The following is a 27,088-nucleotide window of genomic DNA, read 5'->3' as shown; positions in this document are numbered from 1 at the left end:
GCAATTAGTATGTTTTGCGACATTTGCACTTTGACTTGAGAAGCCCATTTTATTTCCAAATGTATTGGCATGTGTTCTCAAGATTTTACTAATAATAGAGAAATTCTATAAAGTATCTCAAAAGAGAAAAGTAATTTTAATGAGAGATGTCCTGAAATTAGTGTTGTAGTTAAGTTTGAGCTTCTAATTAGCCTGCCATCCGTTTCCTTTGATTGCTATGTTTAGAATTTGTTTCCAGAGTGTATTCTTCTAATTTAATCATTCTGAGTCCTACTGTTGCTCTCAGACACTGTGTTAGCAATCACAAAGTTTTTTAATCACTTACAATTATATGCTTGTCAGCCTGAACGGGGAGTTCTGGAAATTTCCTCAGGTGGCTCAGTATAAAGCAGAAATGCCAAAATCGCAAGTGGGATTGGGTGGACAAGTTTAATAGCTTGGAATTTAGCTTAGTACTTCACTGTCTTGACTAGCTTGCTGATTTGTTTGATATTGATACTATTATTGTTAAAGGTGTTGGAATAGAATTTGCTGGAATGGCTTTGTGTTCATCTATACAGATGGAAAAATATCTATGTTATGTGTTAATTGGATTTGTTTTTATTAACCTTTTTAAAATGTGTTGGTCACCATGTTTGTTTTTCACTATTATAATAAAATATAAAAATGAGATGAACTTGATTTAGGAGTTGTGTTTTACTGTGTACTTTCTATAGGCAATGATTTGTGAATTTATTCTAGATTCCTAAAACTATACTCATCACCTAACATACTACAGATGCTTTTTTCCTGACTAGGTGCATATGACTAATCACACTGAGAGTAGTGGTCTCTAATAAGCTGAAATCCTGCCTTTTCTGAATCGATGCAACATTCCCCCTGCAGTTAGCAAATCCTTGGTTTTACCCATTGAGCTTCACTGTATATAACGTTTGCATAAGTATGATCTAACGGGTCTCTCAATTTCCTGGCCATCCATAGATCCCATTGGACTGAAATACAATTAGAAATTTTCAGGATGAGACCCCTGTTAGCTTTTTTTTTTTTTAAACCGTTTGTTTAGGTTCACAGCGTATTTTAATATACAAAGCACGTAACTTCACCATTTAAAATTTGTTCCTTTGTTGTAAAATATTTTTTTTTTTTGGTCGTCATTACATAATATCATATATTTGGTGATATAAACCAAACTCTCCAACTCTCTGTCTCTATTTAGCTAATGTTTGGCTGTATTTTGTTATGCATTGCTGCCAGTTCAACCACAGTTTCACAGTGAAACTCTGTCTTCAATATTCATTGACTCTCAGAGATCCTGTGACATATCTGTGCGTTATTTAGCACATCCCTATGCTTAAATGGAACTTTTGTTTTGAAAGGGTAAGTAAAGGTTTCATTGTAACTAACTGGCTTCTTGGGTTTTGTGTAATTTATAGCAGATGTTATTTCACTCAGATAAGCTACTAATTTTATAACTCTGCTTTTAAATTTGGATTTTATGATGTAGAACTTGCTTCTAAATGTATTGGAAAATATCATATATGTTTAGGAATATGTTTGTAACTTTCCTTCAAGAAATTATTTTTTTTACCCCACCTTCGTGTTTAATAGTTGTACCAAATAAAAAATTACTCACATGCAAAAGTGGCTGCAATATTTACTTGTGGATAGGCTAGCAAAAAGAGGTCAAGTGTCAGGTATTGACCGTATTAAGTTATCTGGCTTCTCAAAAATGTTAAACCCCTTTAATAAAAAAAAAAAAAAAAGTCAAGCAAATAGAATTAAATTAAACAAGTTAGAACAATCTTAACTGTAATCCTTGCCACACATGGAAGAAATACCAGAGACAACAGGAATTCTTCTTTTCTGTTACCATGGATTTAAAGAAGGAAGCTCAGATAAAGATAGGCAGCAATATAAAACATGAAGAAGTCTTTAAATAGAACTAGTAAACTGGCAACAGTGATGCAAACAGGCAGGTTTTTGCCACTACATTAGTACTGAAAAACTTTCAACATTGATTTATGCATATGAAGAGCTGCATGTTTAGACTTAGGGGAATATGAATATTCTTCCTTTACTTAGCCTGTACACACTGTGTAGAGCTAACCAGGTTGTTGTCTTGCTTGCATTTTACTGACATAGCTTGTTTAAATAATTTGTCTAGTCAAAATGCAGATTTGCTATGAAGTAGATTGACATTGATCTATCCAGGTTTAAATTTGAATTTAAATGTATTACCAATTTTAGTTAATGCACTCAAGTGCCTGGGGTTCTGAACCCACTAATAACCTTCAAAAAACTTTCCTAGTTAGAGTGTAGTGGCGTAGATAAAAGCTGGGGGAACAGAGACGCATAAAGACAAAGTAGTAGCCTCTTTTCTTTTTGAGTGTTTTAAAGAGGAAAAAATGAAAAGGGTAGAGATCTCTTTCCTTTTGAATTGTTCATTTTCATATCATTATGTCTGTGGATAGTTGAAATGATAGTTACTTTATGCCGAAAGATTTCTTATTAACATCATTGTCACTAGTTCCTAAAGTGTAATAAAATAAGATGCAATGTGACTTTCTGTGGTAATAATCCACTGTTGCCTGCATTTGGTTTGCGGAAGTAAGACACAGGTTTGTTATATGTGAAGTCTCAAAAAAGGATTCTGAATTTAAAAGGTACGTGCATTTGGCTTTTGTAGAGTGTTTGAGTTGGTTGCCATTTTAAGCTGTAACCTGTGATGTGCTTGTAGACGATACTGCTTCATGGCAAATTCCAGTTGAAGGTGCAGTAGAGCTGTTAATCATAATTCTGTCATGGAAATAACACAGAAGAAAACAAAACCACACAGCTTCCCTTACAACCTTGAGTATTTTGTTAATCTAGCTGTTCTAGTTTCCAGAGGCACAGATTGCTATAGTAATTACTCGTGATGATCAATAATTTCTTGTTCATCAAGTCAGGCAGTAGAACTTTGTGAGAATAGCTGGGTGCATCCAGATAGAGCATGGGTCGTAGTGCTGCAGCTTCTTTTGTCTCTCTGCTGTCTTCTCAGATCGGGGTCACATTGGGTTTCACTTGAAAGTTGAGTATTCAGTGTCTAGTGAATTGGTCCTTTGTTGTCATCACGGTGGGCCTATGCCACAGTTTCAAAAACTGTGGTCGTGGTTAGCACTAGCCGAGGCATTCATACAAGGGTCAGATAATTGTGGCCTGAGGTACTTAATCCCAAGGTGCGCTCTCACGTACCCATTGCAGCGCTGTGGGAACGCCGTAGCGTTTAGAAGTGCTCCCTTGAAGGAGTGACATGGTTATTCTTTCTGGTGACTGAGTGTTTGATAAAGATCGCTCGCTGACATGGATATCTTTGCCCGCATTCCATAAAGCCTTAGTCACCTGTCAAAAGCTGTGTGCACAATGGTTGTTGAGTGAGATGGTCTGCACAGGGAATCAGGCTGCTAATCACTGTTTTGTTATGTTGTAAACTACTTTGATAGTTGCCCGTTAAAAAAAAAAAAAGTTTGCTTCCAGAATAAGGGATATTCAGGATTTTATTAATTAAACTGATATTATCACTTATGTTATCTGTTTTAAAAGTTTTCTTTGCTGTGTCTTAACCTTTGTATATGGCTGCATGCCATGTGTGCCAGGTAAACAAAGGGACTTGTAAGGAAAAAAATATTTTACTTTAAATTCTTACATGTTCTATGTGAACTAGGTTATGTGATGGAGACTTCTTAAAACCATGAGAAAAATATTCTGTTAGAACTTGTTATAGATTTAGCATCTGGGTTGTATTTCCCTCTCTAAAATGAGTGAATGTGGGGAAGGGTGAAATACAGTAGTAGTAGTAGTAAATGTCCTTGCAGTAGGAATGAACAAGCAGTAACCCCAGCATTTCTCAGCCCTCTATTTTTTTTTTTCTGCTTTACGTGCATTAGAATCCTGGTTTATGAAGATCTAATTTTGTTTAAAAATGGTTGGAAGGATCAAATAAGTACCTTGCAATAAATTATTCCATATTAAGCTAAGATCAAGTGCCAGAAGAGACCTGTGAACTCGTGATCTCCATTTTTGCTTGTATAACTCTATGTACAGAATGGCTCTTTTGAAACCAGGTATAAAAGTTTAGACTATGGATTAATTTACCATGGAGTATGTAATAGTCGTGATAATCCCTGTGTCTGTTTCAGAATAATTACAGTTCTGATGTTGTTTTTCATATTTTAACAAATTTTTCATAGAAGATTTGCTCCTAAGTGCTATGGATGAAATGTAAAGAGATTCTGTATTCCTTAAATGTCAAACTTCTGCTCTCTTCAAACTTGATTTCTGCTAAAGATGAAGATACTTCAAATTTACCAGAAGCTGAACCCTGTGTGATAGAACTGGTGAGAATAAGACTAGTTGGCTAAAGTTTCACCAGTGGTGGACAGTTACGTTTTTCTTGGCTGTCTTAAAAAACCGCAAATGTGTCAGTCATGATTCCTGTTCTCCATTTTAGACTATGGTATAAAACCTGTGGGAGTCTTCAGTCCCAATGGTGTTAGGGACTCCCAAGAAAATATACCGCCAAGTCAAAAGAAAGCTCTTTGGAACTTCATACTCATTTCTTGCCCTTTACTTTTTCAACTTCTTAGCCAGCTAATAAGAAGGCATTTTGTATTTTTGGAATTGTATTGGTATTTTTTTGTATTATTGGAATAAGCCTGAGAGTGGTGTTCATTATTGCCCAAGGAACTTGTCTGAATATACAAGACTGGGTATGTTGCAAGACTTTTTCGAGAGGGATTACTAATTTTGCAGTTACTGCTGGATGTAAAACGCTGCCTAAAAAATATCTTTAAGTAAGCAATAATAATGGAGAAATCTGATTGTTCTGAAAACTGGAATCACCATTGGTTTACAATTTTCAAATGCTTGACATCTTATGAGGTCTACTTAGCAATGAAATAAGAGAGAAATATTTCTGCTTGAACACTTAAGACGGAAAATACAAGAAATGCTCTGTGCTTGGAAATTATTGCAGTCAAATCCTTGTAATAGCGTTGAGAGGTGAAGTTCTAAAGATTATAAAAGTACTTCTGGATTTCAGCTTTGCCTTTGCAACTGTGAATATGAAATTTAGTAAAAAAAATCTTAAATATGATCTTAATTTAGAGAATAGTTCTCATCTGCCTTTCGTTTTTTTTTTTTCCTTTTTACAACATGATTTCATTAATAACTTACTTGTAATTTGCTAGGTATGTGTATTGGAACAGAGAAGAATTTGGTCAGAAAAATTTAAACAAAAAAGAATGTAAATGGAAATCAAGTTTTGGTCAGTTGTAAAAAAATATATTTAATACTGTACTTTCAACCCATTACAATACTTCTAGTACTTCTTAAATCTTTCCTGCATCAGCTACTTTCCTTTCTTCCATTGCTTTTAGACAGAAAGTTTGAAAAACTTACTTTTAGTTTTCTCTGTTTGAAAGCTTTGCGACATTAAATAAGGAGAAAGAAAAATGTTAAATAGGCAATGATAGGCCTCATGCAATAAAGATGGACTTTTACTTGGTAATTTCCAGTTGATCTAAAAACTTTGCATCTAAGCTACACTAGGAACTGCCAGTTGCAATATATTTTTCCACCTACTCTGTGGTAAAGTGAGACAGGGAGAGATTTCCTTTTTTTGGTATTTTATATCTGTTTAGAAAGATAATATAGTAGATCTTAAATAAACAAACTGAAAAACTACTGTGAGAATTGAAGATATCGTTGGGAAATTATGGAGAAACCGTGACTGAATCTGAAGAGGCCAGGATCTCAGTTTGCAAAGGGTATGGATTCTTTCTTTCCCTCAACTGTTGTAAAATACAATTAGAGATAATTTTCAGGTGAAAATAAAATAATTAAAAATGTGAATGTCATGGTTTTAGAACTTCTTAATCCTTAAATTCTGCAAGTGTTTGAATGGAGAACCCCAGAACCCTTCTAAAATTCATAGCTTATGTCCTGGGAGTTATTTAGGGTAATTTTTCTCTGTGAGGAAAGACGACTTTTTTTTTTTCCCCTCATACTAAGTATTTACTGTGGAACCATGTGTTGTCAAAGTTATCTTTAGTCCCTTCCAGCTGCTTTCTGTGTTGCTTTGGCTTTCAGTTCTCAGCATGTCTTAGGGTGCTGTCTTGACAACCTTTTTTTCTGTCTGTGGTGTAGGCTTTTTTAAAACTACAAGACTGTGTATGCCTACGTTATTATATTGTGATTAATATTGTATTATCCTGGATATTCCGGATCTCAGAAAGCGATATTATTCATCTATTAGCAGAATAATTAGTACTTAGAAATGTTTTTCCCCCTCTTTGGTTTCTCTACAAGTGTAAAGTAGAACTCGTATATATGTAGTCTTTTAAAGATTTAATTGCTATATGTTTCAGTGACCTGCAACACTCTGAAGACTGCACCCCTCCGTTAGAGACTTAGGCCTGTCACTGATATAATATTTGTCTTGTATTATTGTGCCTTCAGAACTGTAAAATTTCGTACCAAAGACAAACGTCTTAACAGTTGTACTTCTAAGTGTTTTTTATCAAGCTGCTTTCAAAATAGCTTATAGGCTTGGTACATTAAGTATTGTTTGGGAGTACTAGGATATTTGTTTTACATCTATAGCCTATGAAAAGGTGAGCATCTCCTTTGTTCATCATTTTAAAATGGAAAGAAAGCAAATTTTCTAATGAAGGATCCTTAAGATAAAAGGCATGCCAGTTACTTCTCTTTATGCAATTTATGCTCCAGAGGTATACAGTACAGTGTACATTGAAATATAGCACGGAGTGAGAGACTGCCATTCATTAATGACTCAGTCTAGAAAGTGTCCTTTGCCTTTGTTATTTAAGTGGGCTTTAGGTAGTTGTCCTGTAAGTGCAACTGTCTTTGCCTGACTCCTCAGCAAAATGTATATTAGTTGAGCATGATAGGATACAGCTAGCCTGCCTTTATTCCAAATTCCAGGAATTCAGAATTTATCCACTGCACTATCCCATCCGGTAATGACATTATAGGAAGCATACTGATGAATGTCATCAGCATGTTAAATTCATCTTAGCATATTTTTCTTCCCAAAATTCTCAAGCGCATATTGGACAGGAAAGATGGTCAGATATTTGAAGTCTACTGTTAGGGTGAGGAGACCTTGTCTACTGTTGTTGCTTGTCTCCTCAGAAAGATGAAGCTGTACAGTGCATAAAGTTACTGGTTACAGTGGTCAGATGCAACTGACGTAGGGTACTAGGTAGTGTTGCATTTGCCATGTAGCTTTGTCACCCATAACTGAAAATTAACGGCAATACGGAAGTCCACCTGGTGCAGATCATGAGGTATGGAGATCATCAGTGCTTTGGTCAGCATGCGGGCATGATTGCATCAGGTGATATGTCTGTGATACTGTTAGTCTTCTCTAACCAAAGTGTGTTATGTTGGTTTTCACTATTTGGGATTAATTTCTCACTTCTCTTTCACATGGTTAGCTGGGCTTGCTTTGTTTTGTTTTGTTACTTGGCTCTGATTTATGTAGTGTTTGGACTCATGAGTGTCCTGTGGGTTCTCCATTTTATTTGGAAACATTACATTTTCAAATCTAAAACAAAAGCTATCAACACATTTTGTTTGAAATGTTTCATATTTATAGTTCCCTAAAATTCTGTTTTCTTTATCTTCCCAGTCACATGGGAGCTTGGAGGGAACACACACATCTCTAATGCCAGTGTTGCAGATTAAAAATAGTTTTCCTCCACCAAATGCTAACAGCTGGTTGGCTTTGTTTCCCGGCTAAAGATGCATCGTATAGTATTTTCGTTTTCCCGGCTGTTGCCAAATGTTAATGGATCGAGCTCTGCAAGTTCTACTTTGTAAATTCAGTTGTAATACTAATTACACTTTAACTGCATTTATGTGAGGCTTTTCACAACTCCAGTCATGCACCTATTACCCGTTTTGCAGATAAATAAACGTAAGGAGAAAGTGGTTGAGAGAGGTGCTTTGTGTTGACTTAAATGATAGTGAATATAATCAGTGCTGCTGTAAGCCAAGTATTGTTCAGGCAACAAGAAGATGTAGTGCCATTCAGGAGAACAGGTCTTGTAAGTTGTGCTCCCGCAGGATAAAACCCCTAACCATCATTCCTTTCCTTTAGTTGAAGTAATTCAGTTCAAATACCGTGGAAAATCTCTTGTTGTCATATTGAAATTACAGCAGTTGCACATTGAAATCACTGTCAACTTCACTTTTCACCAGTGATGGAAAATATCTAAACATTGTATTTCAAGAAAGAAGGTGTTTATAGCAATGTTTTTCAAAATATCTATTTTTGTAATGCTGTGAGTGGACAATATTATATACAATGGCAAGTTATTTCTGAACTGGGTAGAATATCATATAATAGCTCTTATGTTTTTCCCCATCTTGAAGTACTCAGCAAAACTATCTTACCATCTTACAAGGAGTGAATCTGCCATTTTATTTTATTTTGAAAATTCTTTCATAATGTCTGGCAGTAGAAGTGGTATTGCCTTCATACACATGATCCATAATGTTTATGTTTTGGCATAAAAGCTGAAGTAACTAGTGCAAAACATGGAGAGACTCGAGAGTTAATAAAATAACAGATGGCAATTATGTTCACGTGGAAATAATTATATACCGCATTTTTAATTGCATAAAATCAATGTATTGGGTTTGATTAATACAGGAGGCTTGCTGGTCATATATGGATTAGTGTCTTGTGTAGTATAAACCTGAAAGGTAGTTTGTTATCATGCATTATGTGACGTGATATGGGGATCAATTTCAGGAACACTTTAAGAATATGCTCTAAACAGAATCCTTTCTACACTGATTGTACTAGATGGATTAATCCTCTTGCCATATGGACTTGAAATTGCCTTGTGTACACAAAAGAAAAATCTAGATAAATGATAACTCATTTAATACTCTGTAGTTTGTGTTTATGGAAAACAGAATTCCACAGGATCTTCTAAAGGAAAACAAGAGTGTGCCAAAGGTAATTTCAGTGTTGAGTGTTCACGGATGGTAAAATTACATTTAACAGACGTTTGTAATTTTTGCAGGTAATAGCTCTAGCAGATGCAGCAGAAGAAAATCAAGCCAATGTGTTCCAGGCATTCACAAAGTTGAAAAGTGCCACCCATCTGATGATTATGCTCATTAGTCTGTGGCAGAAGCTCAGCGCTGATCAAGTTGCTATTCTGGAAGCTACTTTTTTGCCATTAGCAGAAGATACACCAGAGCTGGTAAGAATCTGTAAGAGCTGCTCGGAAAATGCTCATTGACAGAGCTTTAAGCACTTAAATTTTTCCCATGTACTTTGTTGAAGGCTGTCTTTTGAAGTTATTTAGTAGCCTTATTAAGTAGGTGTTTGATGCAAACTATGTTGATTACACAGGGAAGTGGGAAAGTCCTTCCTTATCAAGCCAAGTAGGAGTGTATCACATAAATTTAGCTGGTTTTAGCTTCTGCCCAGTTGTTAACACAAACAGAATAGCCCCAATTTTTGAAGACTCTAATATAAATGCTATGTAATACACATACATTTGTATTCACATGCACACATTCCAATAGAACCATAAAATATAGACATGTCCACACAGTAATACAGTATATTTAATCCATTAAGCATTTGCTATACGTTGTCTTCAGTGTTTACGCATTGCTTTATATAATGGATGAAAGCTATACAAAGGAAATACTGTGAATAGATAATGTACTTTTATTCTTCAGACCATGCTCTAGATAGACCTGCTTCATGTAGATATCTTGAAAATTCTGCTCTGATTTAGTGAGTGTGACGATGGGAGATTGCGTGCAAAACTTGAAGAATGGTCTGTAAAGAAAGATAATGCTGTGTTCTATTCTTGCCTAAGGTCCCCAGCTAAACAGTGCTTTAGTTGCATTAAAGAATGTTCTAAATTTAAAACAACTAGAGTTGATCTCTAGTTAGTTTCAAGTCCAGCCTTTTTACTAGATTCTAGAATAAAATACTTAGAGATAGCATGCCACAATTAGAGGAGAAAAAATTCTGACATTAATACATCGTGACGGTTTCTTTTAGATATCTGAACTATAAAGTATACTGCATAACCTTTCACAAATGACTTCTATAGAATAAAAAATAAAGATTATCTAAGTACATATTGATTTTAATTTTCATGCTTTGCAGAGGGTTTTTTGCAATATACAGTGAAACCAGACTTTGATACATGCCTGGAATACTTAGAATGGTTTGTGGCCATTTAGAAAGCTTGTGTTGGGTTCCAAGTGAATCTAGGCTCATCTGCAATTTCTCCCTGTGGAGAAAAAAAGTGTTTTGTCATTTTACATGTTAGTGACCCACAGGAGGCAAAGCAAAACAGTTTTGTTGAGATTTGTTTTGGATTTTTTCCTCATTTAAACTTGAAAACTCAAGCTGCGCAAATAAGGAGTGTGCATTCCCATGAATGGAATTTAACGAAAGTTAGTATGAATCTTATGAAAGCCCAAACAACCATTTTTTGCATGATTCACTTTTATTTTGCCGTCAGGAATTGCATTGCTTTGACACATGTTTTGATAAAAGATGGTGAAATCTGTTATGTATCCTATAACTCAGGATATCACTTCAGTGTATATCTCGATGTGGTTTTGTTTTTTATAGTAGTTAACAATATTCCATGTTAAAGCTGTAAGACCTCACATAAATATTGTAAGGATGTACATCCTGCAGAGCAGCCAGGATGAAAAATGTAAACCAACAATAACCAGAGGTGGAAATGGAATTGAAGCCTTGACAAAATACTGAAATACATGCCATATTGAAGTTGTTATAGTACCGCAGAAATCTGAATGTAATTTAAGGAGAAGTTTAGGCAGGGAAGGGGGAAATCTTCTGACATACCAATGGTATTTACAGACAGAAGCTCCTAGCTAGCGTTCAGGTTTCCTTGCAAGCAGTTGAGTGGAACGCTGGTGAAAGAAAGTACTTTGAAGAATTTTTATTTACTCTTCAAACAATCCTGCACAATGGTTTGTTGTATTTTTCTTTGGAGGGAATGTGTTAGAAGACAGTTGGGATGCAATCTACATCTCCAGAACATTTTCTGCCTTGTGAGCATTAAACTGTGGAAGTGTTTTTTCAATAAAAGGGAAATGTTTAGAATATACTGTTACCATAAAAAGAAATGCTTCTCTGACCATAACATCAACATTATTCTCATACATGCCATTCCATTTAGAACAGATTGCATCTTGTTTTCTAGACCTGGCAATAACTCTTGTCAGATATTTAGCAAATACAAAAGTGGTGTTTTGTGTTCCCATTGTCACCAGTCTTTTTTTCAGACTGCTAAATGGTTTCTGTTGCTGCAGACTTTTGTCTAAGAATATATAAAATTTGGGTTTTCTCGTCTACAAAGGTATAGCAGAAATATTACTGCAAACTTGGGTATTTTCTGGGAATAACGCATATTTGGCATCATATTTTGTTTCCAGCAGTAAACTTCTAACTAGCATCTAAATAGTATTGCTTTGATTAAAATGATTAAAGGGTTGCTCTTGTTTACTATTGGAAATGCAAGGGCATTCCCCTTATTCAGTGATTCTTTCATGAATTCTGCACAGTCTGAGAAGTATAACATCAGAAATTGAATGAGATCTCTTAGGTCTCTGCTTTTGACTAGTGGGATAAATGAGCTAATTCTTCTGCTGATGAAACCATTTAGAAAGTGATGCCAAAACTGAATAGAAGTTAATCTTAGTCATGTGGAAGTGAGGTGCATTTTTGTCCCAATGTACTTTGTTACTGTGTGACTAAAATTAAACCTATATTCAAAATACAGAAGTATATGTTGTCAGTATTTCAGAGCATAGTGATACAGCTCCATGCAAACAAACTATCCTTCAAAAGGTATACTGATTTTGAGTCCTGTGTTTTGCTATCTGTTGAAATATATGGTAGAAAACTATTTCAGAGTGCTTTTGGAGACAAAAGAATCCATGATCACCATAATAATATTAATGATGTATCAGAGATTTTATTATGCAATTCACTTTTTTCAGAACAGTTGATGACTGTTCTACAAGACTTAGCATATTTGTTAGTAGCTTTTAATAGTGAGTGACAACAATTTGAAGTAGTATAGAGTCTGAAAAATGAAAAAGGCAAGGAACATTTTAAGGGATGTTTTTCAGTGATTATACTTTACCAAGCTGAGTTGTCTGGGTGGAAAGATATATTTGAAAAATGCTGAGTTTGTGATAAAGCATATGTTTACAATAGGAAATCCTTTTGGGAAAGGAGGGAATTTGTCCAGGCTAATTTAAAGGATTCAAAGGGTTCATGCTACATGGGATAGTTTTGATATAACGGTTGCATGGCATCTGGATTGACTTATGTCTGATCGTTAAGTCATTAATGCTTTCTTTGTTTAAGATATTACAAAGGGAAAAAAATATTTGTCAATACTAACATTCTAACTTTAGGACTGATGGAGGGCCCTCAGCAGTATGGCCATCAATATTAATTTTACTATAGAATTAACATTTTCATACTTCTCATGATTTTATGAAATAATGACATACAGGTCCTTCATTGCTCAGAATCATGCCTTTCTTGTTATAGTCACATTTGTGATGCTAGAGTAAATAGTAATAGCTACAAACTGGCATTGAGGAAGTACATTTTCATCTCCTTTTATTTATGTTTGGAATCATACCAACCAAGTAAATGTCTGTATTTGATCTTAACTTCTTATTGAAATTGTAATTTGAAGGAAAAAAAAAAAAAAGCCTGAGGGTGAAATGCATATTTTTAAGTGACTCTATGATCTAATTGAAGTTATTGACTATAAATTTACTACTTTACAGTGTAGATTAGATAAAGTAGAAAAATATACTTTAAGGCAATGATGAAAACGAGATGGTGTCAGAAGAATATAATGAAGTGCCTAGTAAGAGTCATAGGAATTACTATCAAAAGTGTCTCTGCTTTCTGTAAGAAGATGATCTGAATGTAAATCACCAGAAAAAGAAAAGATCAGTCACCTGGGAAAGACTGGATAGATAACCTGCTAGGTTTTACGCATGATAGCAGATGGGTTACTGTAGAGTTCTTGAGTAACATAGAAAATACCCTTTTGTGGAAAGACTCCTTTACTCAGTGAAAGTTCTCAAGCTTAGAGATAAGATTATTTCTGTAATTCCAGGAGGCTTAATTGTATCAAGATTGGTAGTAGCCAACTTTTTCTTGGATTTTTCCATTAATGTTTAGTACTGTTGAAGCTTTGAGCTAATAATTATATCTTTGTTGAGAGCAATTTTTATGAGTCCTAATTCTTAGAATTCATTGGAAATTGTCATTTTTCACTAATTGTTGTAATTAGTTAGAGTGTAATCCAACCTAGGGTCTTAATCACAGTAAAATATGTCTGGAATTAGTGTTTTGTGTCTTATATTTTTTTATATTCTGCGTATTGTTTTAACTGCTTTTTAAATGCAAAGCTCCAAGTGTGTAACAGACTGAAATATTTCAAAATAGGCTGAAATATTTTATATTTGATTGTTTGTCTTACGCTTGTACAAATTATCTTTTGGTATTTTGTAAGTACTTTTAAAACTTCTTAAACAAAAAAAAACCCGCAAAACTCAACAAACCAACAAAAAACCCAAACCCCCCACAAGACAGTGGGCAGTGACAACTAGTAACTTGGAACCAGTTTTCCATGCAGTTGTATTCTTTATATCTGTAAGCAGACAAATTTATAGCAGATATATTATTTCCCCCCTCCCCTCCTTCTTTCTAGAAACAAGATTGATAATACAACTCAAAATAAGTAGTTTTAGAGGGAGAAGCATGAAATTTGTTGCCTTTTTTTTCCAGCTGGGAGAAATAATTCACACTAAATGACGTTGCCTATCTTTTTTTCAAAAATCAAAACTAATAAACAAGCCTTCCTCCTATTTGAATCAAGGCCAGGCAACAGAACCATTCAGAAAGACTCTTCTGGAACAGTCAAGCATCTAAGCCTGGTAGAATTGAAAAAAAAAACGTATTGGGTTTTAAAGCTTTAATCACCAAAATAAACAGAAGGAGCTTTAAGCTTTTCCTGGTAAAAACCATCATTTTTCAGTAAAAAAGGTGAGCCTCATTTGAAGTTTATTTTTGGTTCAGGGCAGCGTAAGATTGTCAAGTGAGAGGGAAAGATGAAGGTAAGGAATGACATTTCTGCGCTTCCCCGGGCAGGGAAGGTCCACTATGAGGGAGTGAGGTTAAAAATGGAGTAGTGGTGCCTGGATCCTGTCAGTGTCCTTTGCTTAGGCATATATATGTGACCTAGCTGGAGACTAAGAGAAGTAAGAGCATGGCTCAAGTACCAGCCTCCTTTGATTTTATGTTTTGATATGAAAGTTAAACTCTCTTGCTCAGCACTCTGCCTGCTAGCCTGCTTTCAAGAGGATCAGTGTACACCAGAGACAGCTAGAGTAGGTGGAGAGGACACGTGGTTGTAAAGCCACTGTTACTGCAAATTGATGTGTAACCATTTCTACTTTGCTTGTATTTGTGATTCCTTAAAAGCGGGGTTTCAAACTGGTTGATTACTTTTCAATTTTATAATGTCTAGAAATGAAAGATCAAATGTTTGTGGTAAGTAATTTGGGGGAAAGAGGGAATTTGAAGAGTGAGGTGGTGGTCTCACTACTACTTTAAGCACCATCACAGTTCCTTTAAATGTTTGTGAATCATTCTCGTCTTGCAGTTAATTTTATTTACTGAGAGGACAGTGGGTTATGGCAAACATAGCAAGTTGGAAGCAAGTTACACTACTATCTAGTGATCTGCACCTGTACCAGAATTCATGTGATTCTTCACAGTGAATTCTGTGGGTAGAATAGAAAAGTGCCAATGTTTTATTGGTCTGAGAAAGAAAGGCTTAGTGTGGTCTGTTTAAACTGTTTGTGTATTGATGAAAATCTATAATGTATCTTTATCTGATGCTTCTCACTTCAAAGAACTAGCCGGAGAAGCTGTGCCCAATTGTATTTTCCAAATATTTTTTTTTTGTGATTTGCAGTTTTTGCAGTGGCTGGTAAGAAGGGGACATAGGATTTTTGTTTTTTTAAAAGGCTGACTTATGGTGGCTGGTAATAGCACAGCTTTTCAAAAAAGAAAGCTTTCTGTCTTTCTTCCAGGTGGCATAAAGTTAGTTTAAACAAAATTATGCAGAAGCAGGTCTTGGTGTGCACTAGGAATTGTAAAAGTTCTAAGGACAGAAAGAATTGTTGTGTTCTTGTCTTGTTTAATTGTATTCTCTGGAGCTTGTATCAAGCTCAGAACAAGCATTCAGTCTTGGTATAAACCTTATGCTAAAGGAGAATCTGACATATCTGTTGGCTAGATGTGTTCTCAAAAAAGGTTTTGAGAGTTAATTTTGTAATTAACTTGAGCTATCACCTTATTTATTCTGCCAGTATTAGAGATACTGAAGTTAATCTTCTAGAGATACTGAAGTTAATCTTCAGTGGGCTGACTGTTGTGAGCAGAAGCCTACTCAGGGATCTTATTTCTTGGTGTAAATTAGAATTGTGTTCTGCTGTGATTAGTTTGCCTCTAGCATGTATTACCTCCTTTAAAACTAACTTGGATATCCTACAAAGTATTGCCGTTGTCCCAAGAGGCATACCCTTTGTTTGATAGATTAAATAAGCTTCTGTTATCAGACATCTTTCTCTATGTAATATTATAATGGGGACCTCTAAACTTTCTCTTTGTTATGGTGGTGTAATCTATCTAGTTCAGGTACAAAGATAAGCTAAAATATTTTAGTGTAGTAGTAATTACTGAATATGTGCTGTATACCAGAAGTTCAGATCAGTTGTCATCTAAACTGCTTAATGACAAGAGTGATGTGTTACAGTGATTACACTCAATATACACAATCAGTGACTCTTTTGGGTTGTTTCTTTTAAAGAAGCTGATTGTCAGTGAAGAATTCCCTTGATATTGTGTCCTAATTGAAAGATGTGTAGACTCTTGCTGTGTATTGAAAAGTATTGTACTAGTGTTTTAGAAATATGATGTGGTTTATGATTTATTGTAAAAATCCACTGGAATTACTTAATATATACTGAAAAAACTTATCAGTTTCATCATCATTAGTGTATGGCCTTCATATGACATAATAGGACAGGTTTTATAAACTGAAAGTTACGTATTTACTGTTAGATTTGTTTTCTGATTCTCACATCAGTTCAAAGCCATGATACTTTTATTCATTTAGAATAAAATCTGTAATCATAGAATTACAGAATGGTTTGGATTCGAAAGGACCTTTAAAGGTCATCTAGTCCAACCTCCCTTGCAGTGAGCAGAGACATCTTCAACTATATCAGGTTGCTCAGAGTCCCATCCAACCTGACTTTGAATGTTCCCAGGCATGGCATATCTACCACCTCTCTGGGCAACCTGTTCATGTTTCACCACCCTTATTATAAAAAACGTCTTCCTTGTATTTAGTCTAAATCTTCCCTCTTTAATTTAAAGCCATTATCCCCTGTCCTATCGCAACAGGCCCTGCTAAAAAGTTTGTCCCTGTTTTTCCTGTAGGCTCCCCTTAAGTACTGGAAGGCTGCAGTAAGGTCTCCCCAGAGCCTCTCTTCTCCAGGCTGAACCACCCCAGCTCTCTCAACCTGTCCTCATGGCAGAGGTGCTCCAGCCCACTGATCATTTTTGTCACCCACCTCTGGACCCCTTCCAACAGGTCCATGTCATTTCTGTGCTGAGGGCTCCAGAGCTGTACGCAATGCTCCAGGTGGGGTCTCACCAGAGCAGAGTAGAGGGGCAGAATCACCTCCCTCGACCTGCTGGCTGTGCTTCTTTTGATGCAGCCCACGATATCATTGGCTTTCTGGGCTGTGAGTGCACATTTTCGTCTCATGTCCAGCTTTTTATCCATCAGTACCCCCAAGTCCTTCTCAGCAGTGCTGCTCTCGATCCCTTCATCCCCCAGCCTGTATTGATACCAGGGGTTGCCGCAACCCAGATGCAGGACCTGCACTTGGCCTTGTGGACCTCATGAGGTTCACAAGTCCACTTTTCAAGCTTCTTTATGTCCCTCTGGATGGCGTCCTGTGCCTCAGGGATGTCAACTGCACCACACAGCTTGGTGTCGTATGCAAACTTGCTGAGAGTGCACTTGATCCCACTGTCTGTATCATTGATGAAGATATTAAACACTACTGGTCCCAATACAGACCCCTGAGGGACACCACTTGTCACCAATCTCCATCAAGACATTTGGCCATTGACCACTACCCTCTGGATGAGATTTCAAGCAACAGAACTGAGTTTAAAGTTAGTGTTGAGTAGATCTAAAGTACTGTGAGAATTTAAGTAGGAAATAAACCTCTTGTCAAGTTATGTTTTTTCAGAGCTAAAATATTTGAGTGGGCGTGGTTCCATATTTCACAGCTTTTGGAAACACAGACTCATTTGTCAGACTCATAGCGTCTTGTATTGGTAACCTAATAAGGGATATTGGAGTAAGAGAAGAAAAGTTCCTGCCCAAGCATATCACTGATATGAAAATAAAATATGGGCTGAGATGCAGTGAAATGTCTCAATAAGCTTTTTTTTTTTTTTTTTTTAGCATATGTTTTCTCTACTTTTTTCACCAGACCAAGTATAACAAAGTCTGATTCCTCTTCCCTGTATCAGGAATTACCTTGCAGAACCTCATTGAAGTTACAGACCTCATCTATGGCAGACCTGCTGTTGGATGTGTAGCATTCTTCAGCAAGATGCATGACTCCTGATGTGTTTGCATGCCTGCAGGCAGCTTTGACAGCATCTGCAAAACCCAAACAGCACCTCGGTTTTCCTAGCTAACTGGTGAAAAGTTCTTGAGGAAAAGAAAGATGAAGTGTTACATGATTTCAGTGCTAAAAAGCAAAACAACAGAGCTCTGAAGCTGGCAGCAAAGAAGCCAAGCCACTCCATTCACGTAAAGTTTTTCATCAGTTCCCAGAAAGGGATCAATGGTTGTAAGAAGTCAAGTTAAAAAGAAAATTAAGACAACAAAATCCTTCAAAAATTCAGGATTCAGGAATGGCTACAGAAACCGATGGTGTGTGTGAAGTTTCACAATTCCAGACAGGGTGTATTTGTATTACAAGAAACAAGCATTACTTAGAGAGGAGTAACTGTACATTAGATAGTTAGAATTTATGTCTCGAAAAACATGCCCTCTTCTCTGCCACTCACCCACTCTGCTTTAAAGATCTTCATAATTTTCACTGTTGTCTGGAAATAAAATAATAAAAAACAGTGTTAGGACACACTCTGTGTTGCTCGGATTTTGAGACATGAGCCAATTTGAAAGAGGAGTTGGGCAATATAGATACATTGTCAAGAAGAAAACTACTGATCTAATTCTAGTCTAATTCTGACCTAATTCTAACCTAATTTTGAAAGCCTTTCTGTGCAAAAGAGGAACATCTGATCCTAAAGGAAGAAGCCCGTGTAGAAATTTGGCTCCAATAGTCAGAGATTAATTACATTTTAATGGGAGAGCTATTATAACCACCATCTATAGTCAACCTGATATATCATGTTTTGGTGAAGCATGCACTTTCCTGAGAGCAAATTCAAAAGCATTGAAGGGTTAGGCAGTTGTAGAAATATTATGACTCTGATCCCCACCTGGAGGAGTTTTGCTTTCTTACAGGTGAAACACTCTAATCATGTTATTGGTTGTTTCATTAATACATGAAACCCTACAACTGCTACTAATCATAATTTGTTTCTGTAAGCCTGACTTTCTTCTGAATTGGACTTGAAAAATACATTAAAGACTTGAATGGTAGAGGTCATCATCATGATGGAACGCAGCTTTCAGAACCTTTATTAATGCTCAATTTGCTAGATTGCTGAAACACTCCCTGCTTTAGTTACTACTCTTCTACATTATGATTTTTCTAGAAGATCCTTGGTAAAATGTTTGTTTGGCAGCACCATTCCTAAAAGACAAATACTGCATTGCATATTCTGTACAATAGTTTTCAAAACACTATTTTGATTTCTAAGACATATGCATTTTCAGCTTTCCTTCTGTACTCGAAGACATTATAGAAGAAAGTTTGGGCAAATCTTGATGCAAGGTTAAATGTCCATAGAACAGAATCCTACAAAAACTGAGAGTCTTATATTTAGTGCAGAAGTCTTCAGTGGTTTGTGAATTATGCTTCAGAGGAGAAGAATACCAGAGAAAGATTAAACTTCTAAATAGCAAGCGTACTTTTCAGGAAAGAGTCTGTCATATAGATTTCTCTCAGGTGAAGTTGTCATAGGATATCAATATATGTTTACCAAGCAGGACTCAAAATGAGCAGTTCTTGTAGAGAGTTGTTTATGCTGCTGGTTTTTCTATTAAATAAATATTTCTACATTGAACAGATAAAGTTACTATTTCTATTGTCACTGGCAATTACAGCACAACTGTGCAGAAATGACATGTGTATCTGACAGACTTTTTTTAAAAAAAAAACTTATTCACAAAGGATTTTTTCCAAAGCTGATATTTGCAATCTACTGCTGCAAAAATGTGAGATATTAATACCTGAATTAGAAGCTCTGGAGTAGCTTGAACGTAGTTGCTAGCATGGATAGCTATTGTTAAATAGCTCTGCACAGACCTGTTGTTCTATACGCAGACTAGTGAAATAAATATCGTAAAGTGATCTCGTACAGTTTCCTGTATAAGTCTTGATTCCTTTCTGTTAACTGTTCTGTTTGTTGTGCATAGACTGTTTAATCTTTTATACCTTAAATATCTCTTGTATCAGGTACATAGCTTGATTGTTCAGGAGATGACACACTATGGTCAGAGTTTCCAAGATGTTACCTTGTACTTCCTTGGTTTTTGCCTTCGTCTTTTATCCCTTATGTTTTAAGTAAATTGTAATTTGTTTGGAGTAGGTAAGTATGCTAAGTGTAAACCCTTAATAAGATTTAAATGTCTATAATCTAGCTCTTGACGATAGGTTAAGACTTCAGGGTACAATCTCACAAATAAGGATGTTTTTCTGCCTGAAATTCTTTCCTAGAATTAAAATGGAATGGATTAATCTACTGTTTTGAACTATTCTTCTAGAACTATTTATCTTATTAATTTTCTTCATTTTAGTTGTTCTGTCTCTTACCTTGTCTTGGATGTTAGCTATATTCTCACTTCGATATTGCTTTCATCAGTCTGTAAATTCTTGTTAGAATTGAATTATTTTAAATGTCAATAGGAATAAAAATCAAATCAGTTAATATTATGGCTGTTATACATATTTGATTTAAAGGAAGATATGATTAGAGAGAGCAGAATTAGCATAAGAATTTCAGTTGTTGCTTTTACTGTTGTGTGCTCACTACAAATATTCTTCTTAAGCACTTAATATATTTGGAATGTATTTATGCTTGAGTCATTTGTCTGGATTTTCATCAGACTTGAATTCCACTAGTCTGTAGGATTTTACCATTTCCCTACATTTCGTCGTCAGACTCCTGCAGCGTATATGATTTGGTTAAAAGAAAGTGCCAATCTCTACCTATTACCTACAAGAGAAAAATAATATAGTATACCTGCAAAATGTTAATTCAGGCCTTTCTCAGTGAAGAAGCTAAATTGATGAATTAAGTATTTTTCATATCTTTTTCAGATGATACAGTCAGTATGAAGAATTTGCATGATTTAATAATACCTCTTTGTGAGTCATGGCTCACATTTCTTGTGGTAGTTATGGCAATGCTTGCTCGTCATAGGATGATGATTACTGGTATCACAGTTCTATTGAAGGTGTTCCATTCAGACCTCAAATATGCAGAACGCTACACAGAAAGCCATTAGTGAATAATGCAACTATGGCTGTAGAATCATTCTTCATTGTGGGCTGTAGATTAGAAAACTTTCATTTGCAAACATCTTTTAGCTTTTTTAATGTGTAAGGAGTGAAGAATTTTTCTTGTTCCTTCAGTTCTCCCCTTTCACCAATAAAAATTGCTGACAAATGCAGTCGTCATTACAGCCATTAATTCTTAGTTGTATAATATCACCTCCACAGATTTCCACCAAGACTTTTTTTCATGTAGAAGTAGCTTTTGTGTACTATTTCACTAATCATAAAGGCTGCTTTGGATTTGACTGGACTTACTAGGTCAACAGTCCTTGAATTGGAGAAGATAGTTTTATGGTCTACTGAGAAACCAATTTTACATGGAAATTAAATACAAGATCAAGGGTTGGAAAATGTTAAGGCTATGGTACAAAGTAAAACATACCTGTGTGAGCCAAGGACAAAATACTAGCCACTTTTAATTTCCTGACTTTCGTTAGCTTGTATTTCAGGCTCCTTATTTAAAGGCTCCTTTTGCCTGCAATTTTATACCTTTTTTGGAGGGATTTATTGGCCAGCTTCTCAGCTACTGTATGCTGATACATCATGTGTTTCTTTGTCTTTTAGTGAAACTCAAGATTCTAATGTTTATGTTGTCTTATTTTTCATGATTTGCGGTATAATGAGGAGTGCTTGGTTTGACTGTTTTTGATGCTTTGTACGTATTAAATTTCATTGCCCAGTATGTGGGAATGTAGACGGCATTTACCAGCTCATTAACCTCTTTAAATTGTCTGTGGAATGGATTATTTCCTGTCACCATCACAGGTCAGTGGATGGATTGCACTCCAATGGACTCTTTCTAGAATATTTGAAAAATGTCAAGCTACCACAGCTTTGAATGAATGGCATTTTTTTTTTCTAATTTACATGTTTTTTGGGGGGGAAATCCAGATAAGACATTAGGCTACTGTTGTCATTGTTCTGAAGTCAGGAAAGGCAAACGCTGACTAAGAAAACACCAGTAGTTGATCCTTTTCCTCTGCAAAAAGTGAATGTTTTATACGCATATGTTTTCAGGATGCTATTAAGAATAGTGTATGTATGTTTGGATCAGGATGAAGTATGTATGACGGTGTGGTCTCACTGACGTACTTGACCACTAGTAAGCATCTGTCCTGGGCCTGTTCTTAGGAAGTAACAAGGTCAGGAATGTGGCCTTTGCTTCTCTGTAGGAAAAGTAGTACCCTAGCCTCCATAAAAGCCATATATATCTGATTAAAAAAAAATAAAAATCATAAATCTTATTTGCTTGATAGTGAAGTCCAGCAGGGTTGACACTGTCGTTCATTCAAATGTTACAGTAACCCAGTTGCAGAAATTTGGACAGGTAGGTGATTTTGCTGTTCAGCTGACTGTTTTCAATCAAGTAGAATGCATCATGAGAAAGACCTTAAAAACTAGAAGACTCTGGGGTCGTATTAACTACAACTGGATACCTGACTTTTCTTTTTGTTCTGCCTGCTTAATTGCCGTGTGAAGAGCTAGCTTGGTGTTACCTTCTGTTAGCTTAGCAGCAGGTAAAGCTGGGTGGTTCCAGACTGTAGCCTCAAAACTTGTAAAGTCAGTAAAAACTATTGCCAAAATAAGTCCCAACCAATCAGGAGTGTTGAGAGAGAAGACGCTAATATTGCAGCAACTGAATATAATTTCCTGTTCATGTAGGCAGCGCATATTTAAAACTTGCTTACAGGTAGCTGAATACTAAGCGATGTTATGAGTCCTGAAGTTAGCAGACCACAAAGCCCTTCATATGAGTTGCTAACTGTCCAAGCTCTGTAAGATTGTCATTGTTGCGTGAAACGGGGCCAAGCGGTTTTGGCAGAAGATAAACCCCCTTGCGTTCTAACACTCCTCACCGAGGTGGGAGGCTAGGTGCAGCTAGGTTTAAATTCTGAGTGATGCCCAATTCAGCACTATCAGTCCAATCGCGTTTAATACGTATTAAACTATTACGATTTGGATACGCTAATAGTGGGCTGCACCTTCAGTCTAGTCGTGCTCCTAAACTAGCACGGCCTCTCTGTAGTTTTGGTCGCGTTCAGTGAGAAAGCGAAACGACTAGCTACTTAAACAGTGCAGTTTATTTAAACAACAGATATACAGGTTCTTTAGGATTGCCGGTGATAAACACACTGTCTGCAAAGCACGTGCAAATAAAGATATTGTTAAGTATACAAACGCGCGACAAAATTATAAACGATACAGCCTGGCTATAAATGTAGGGTAGAGATTCTCTAGAGAAATTTCTAAGTCCCCGAGAAAGCGCTCGGTGTAATCGAAGTCTTACCCAAAGGCGTCCCTATGAGGGGGAAGAGAGGCTCAGCCCGTCGACTGATCCTGGAAATCAGCGGTGGAATCCTTCGCGATGGTGTCTTCCCTGACATCCCCTCTCTCTTGGGCTATTTTTATATTATTTTTTTATCTTCAAAGTGGAGTTTGAGTGACTTTAGTCATACGTACTTTTATTATGATTAATGTATTCAAGGAGGAGTGTTCACACCTCGGGGGCGGATAGCCTCCGGGATGGAGGTGTGTTTTGGTACATTGTGGTGAGCACAAAAGGACAGCATTTCATCAACATTTGACGAAATGTTGGCTCGGGTAGCGTGTAGGCCGCTTATCAGTTCCGTAGTACCATCTCGTCCCCATATCTGCTATTTGTCACAAGGGAAGGCCACGGAACAAGCGTGTTCCGTTCCATCCCTCGTGTAGTTTCGCAAACAACCTTGTACAGGGAATCACAGATGTTGCATTCTTCGTGTGCTAGCTGTGGCTGTATTCTACCTCAGAAGCCTCTTGATTTTATGACTTTCCTTAATGTGTGAACAATGCTGTATTTTTGTATTCTTGGCCAATTTAGTAATTATTCCACAGTCATGAAAAGACATAAGCAGGCTTTGTGACTGTCTTGCAGGTTCATTAATTATACACACTTTGGATTAATCACATGGTCCCATCACAGAGTGTAATTTAAGATTGCAAAATGCATCAAGAAGACTCAATTCTGCATTGCACACTGCATAAATAATATAGATGTCATATTAGATTTTACGCATTAACCTAATAACCTTGTCACAAATAATAAGATTCTTACTTGAAGGAATGCCTTTGCTTTGTTTGTGTCACTGAAAACCATAGAATCATAATACAGACTACAAACTTGAAAATAACTTTCAAAGGTGCTTTTCAAGGTGCCTCATGAAAAGAAACTTACTTGTTTTTACTGAGTGTTATTTGCAGGAGTAGACACTTTATTTTGTGGAAATAAGTGTACCGAATGTGACTCTGAATTAAGCTTTTCCTCCTGTGAAAGCTTCTCCACAGGTAGCTGCTTGTTTCAACTGAACTGAACAACTTGACACTATGCTGTAAGAAATCTAAGTCCCACTTCATCAGAGCACTGACACACCTGTGCTAATGCTGTGTGTATCATAACTTTTAATTAATTGGTCTGATAAATGGATGCTGAATATCTGCAGCTTTGGGTTGCAGTCATGGTGTTCTCTGCTATCGGCATATTGTCAGAATCTTAGACAACGTTTCCAAAGAATGTATAATTGGATACCTTTTTTTTTTTTTTTCCTGGCCTTGACATGTCTTCAGCATAATGTTATGTACTACATATTATATTTTGCGTTTACATCTCAGTTCTGTTCTTAATTCTAAATGTTGCATTCAGGAGCTTTTGGTTTTCACTTATTAATACAACTGCTGAATTTAACTGTTATGTCACATACCGTTCATATATTATTATTATTGAAATTATATTTCTCTGTCAGTCTTAATATTGGAACAAGTTTGGCTTTTTTCAGTTTTTGCTTGTACAAGCTGAAGAACTGGGTGTTCATGACACTCATTAACCCCCAAATTATGTTTTATGTGTCACTATCATTTGAAAAGTCTTACTCCTTGACTTGTCACTTTGTTTTTAATATGCTATATCATGTTACAGCTCACCTAATTTTATTTAAATTCCTTTTCTTTAATCTAGGGTTGGGAAGAAACTGTGGATGCTGCCATTTCTTATTTGTTAAGAACTTGTTTGTCAAAGAGCTCTAAGGAACAGGCCCTGACTCTCAGCAGCCAGTTGTGCATGCCCAAAGATACCAGCAGACTGAAGAAGAACATCACCCTCTTCTGCGATAGATTGGCCAAAGGTGGCCGCCTTTCCTTAAGTACAGACTCAGCCACTCAGCAAGCTACTGTCATGCCAGGTACGACATGAAGTACATGTTCATAATTCAAATAATGTATTTGTATATTAAAACTAAAAATTATGCATATTTGATTGGGCTAGCAGTTTGTTTTTCAATGGTTGTGGAAACCAAACACTGGTTGTGTTGCTGACCAATAGGAAGGAGGTAGGTAATAAGAAAGTTTTAAATAAGTTTTATCTCAGTTTGATCACTTATTGCTGCTCTTGCAGTGTATGCACACTTAGGCAGCAAATCAACACCAGATGGTCATCTTTATGCTCTAAAGCATTATCACTTATTTCTTTGCAGTTTTCAATTGAATGTATACATGTGTCCATTTCTAATGTGATGGAAAAGTGAGGAGTGAAAATTCCTACTTCCTTGATAGAGAAGTGATTATGGTTGCATTACTGGCTTTATGACATATTCATATGACTAATTATGAAGTAGTGATAACACTGAATAAAGAAATCTGCAGCTTTGGAAAGTACTGGTTGGCTGTGTGATATCTCACAGAAAGCATAAAATAAAAAATGAAACTATTTCTCATTTAGAAAAGGAATGTGGAGAAGATTTCAGAGTACACAATGATTTAAATAAATGTGGAATTACCATTTCTAAAAGAAATTTTATTCATGTCCTTTTCTATATTTCTAATTTTTTAAAACAGTGGGAGCAAAGCCACACCTTTTCGTAGAGTCTGAAGGGCTAGCATCTTTGCACTGTTACAAGACATTTTTTTTCCTGCCTTTTTTCTCTAGCGAGACAGACAGTCTCTTAATAAATATCAGATACTCCTGCTGACTTGGAAACAGGTGGTTTTTTCCCATATTCCTGCTCTTAATTTGGACTGGGTGTTCATTCAGCTTCATAGTCTCTTAAACCACATAATATCACTATGGTCTTTGGCCTCAATGACCTCCTTCCCCTTACAGCAGTCTTCACGTGTGTAGGGAAAAGTCTGTATTGTATGCACCCTTCATGCTTGAAATTGGGAGTTTATTATTTTGTCTTCATGGGTATTGTTTTCGATAAAGTTTGGAGCTGTGTTAGGGCAGTATCTTGATTTTCTGTGTTTTGTTTTCTTACATGACAAAGAATAACTTAATTGCTGTTTAATATAATCCGAACGTTCTGTGCAGTGTTTCAGCAACTCAGAAGTCCTTGTTATTACTATGGGCAGCCCTTCTTTGCATGTGCTACTCTAAATGATTCAGTAAAACAGCTGCAGACTGTGCAGTGGTTACATTATGCCCATATCTGGAAGTGGACTGATAATCATTTGAAGTGAAGAAGTAAGCCAGAATAAGTGTCAAATTAGTTTTACAAATTTTTGTTAATATTTCTTTGCAAGACTGAAATATGTGTTAAGGGTATTTCATTTGTTGAACTTTGAAAAAATTCTAAAGGCATTGTTTTTCCTTCTGAGAATTTTGAAAAGGTGTAAATAACTGCAGTTCATCTTTTTCCACCTAAGCGGATAAGGTGAACTGATTTAATAAGGAAATTAACTTCTGCCTGTTCAATTGACTAGTGTTATTGAGTTAAGAGGAATATTCAATTTGGTTATGATTAGTTCTGTTAGGAAAAGAGTAAAATCTTTAAAAATTGTAAACAAGTCAGAAGAAATCTTGCTCTTGATGAAGGACCTTGGTAAGGCGTTCTCGTCATGCTCTTCACGTTGCATATATGAAGACTAAAACTTTAAAAATATTAAACCTACTGTTTTCTGTTACATGAAGCCAAAATAACACCAAGAAGATATGACTGACCTGTACTAGAATATTTTACCATTGTGGTACAGGTAGACAGTTACACTAGCTCTCAAATCAAAATAATACAAGGAAGAAGTACATTCCAAGCAAAACATAAGGTATTTGACTGTGGGTTGTTAGCCATGTGTGTTTCACCAATTTTTATTGGTGAAAGGG

The 27,088-nt window shown here is 36.1% G+C and overlaps 1 protein-coding gene across 4 annotated transcripts in view; it reads left to right on the top strand.

Moving 5' to 3' along the window:
- BBS9 (Bardet-Biedl syndrome 9) overlaps nt 1-27,088 on the top strand; it is a 298,867-nt gene that overhangs the window by 123,445 nt on the left and 148,334 nt on the right. For all 4 annotated transcript variants that reach the window (XM_074575478.1, XM_074575477.1, XM_074575479.1 and 1 more), the window contains 2 exons: nt 9,099-9,281; nt 24,953-25,175. In XM_074575478.1, the coding sequence (XP_074431579.1) occupies nt 9,099-9,281; nt 24,953-25,175 (406 nt within the window). The remainder of the gene's footprint in view (nt 1-9,098; nt 9,282-24,952; nt 25,176-27,088) is intronic.

Source organism: Larus michahellis, chromosome 2 (assembly GCF_964199755.1).
Source record: "Larus michahellis chromosome 2, bLarMic1.1, whole genome shotgun sequence".
Classification (NCBI taxonomy): Eukaryota; Metazoa; Chordata; class Aves; order Charadriiformes; family Laridae; genus Larus; species Larus michahellis.
This window is presented reverse-complemented; position numbering and strand designations above follow the sequence as displayed.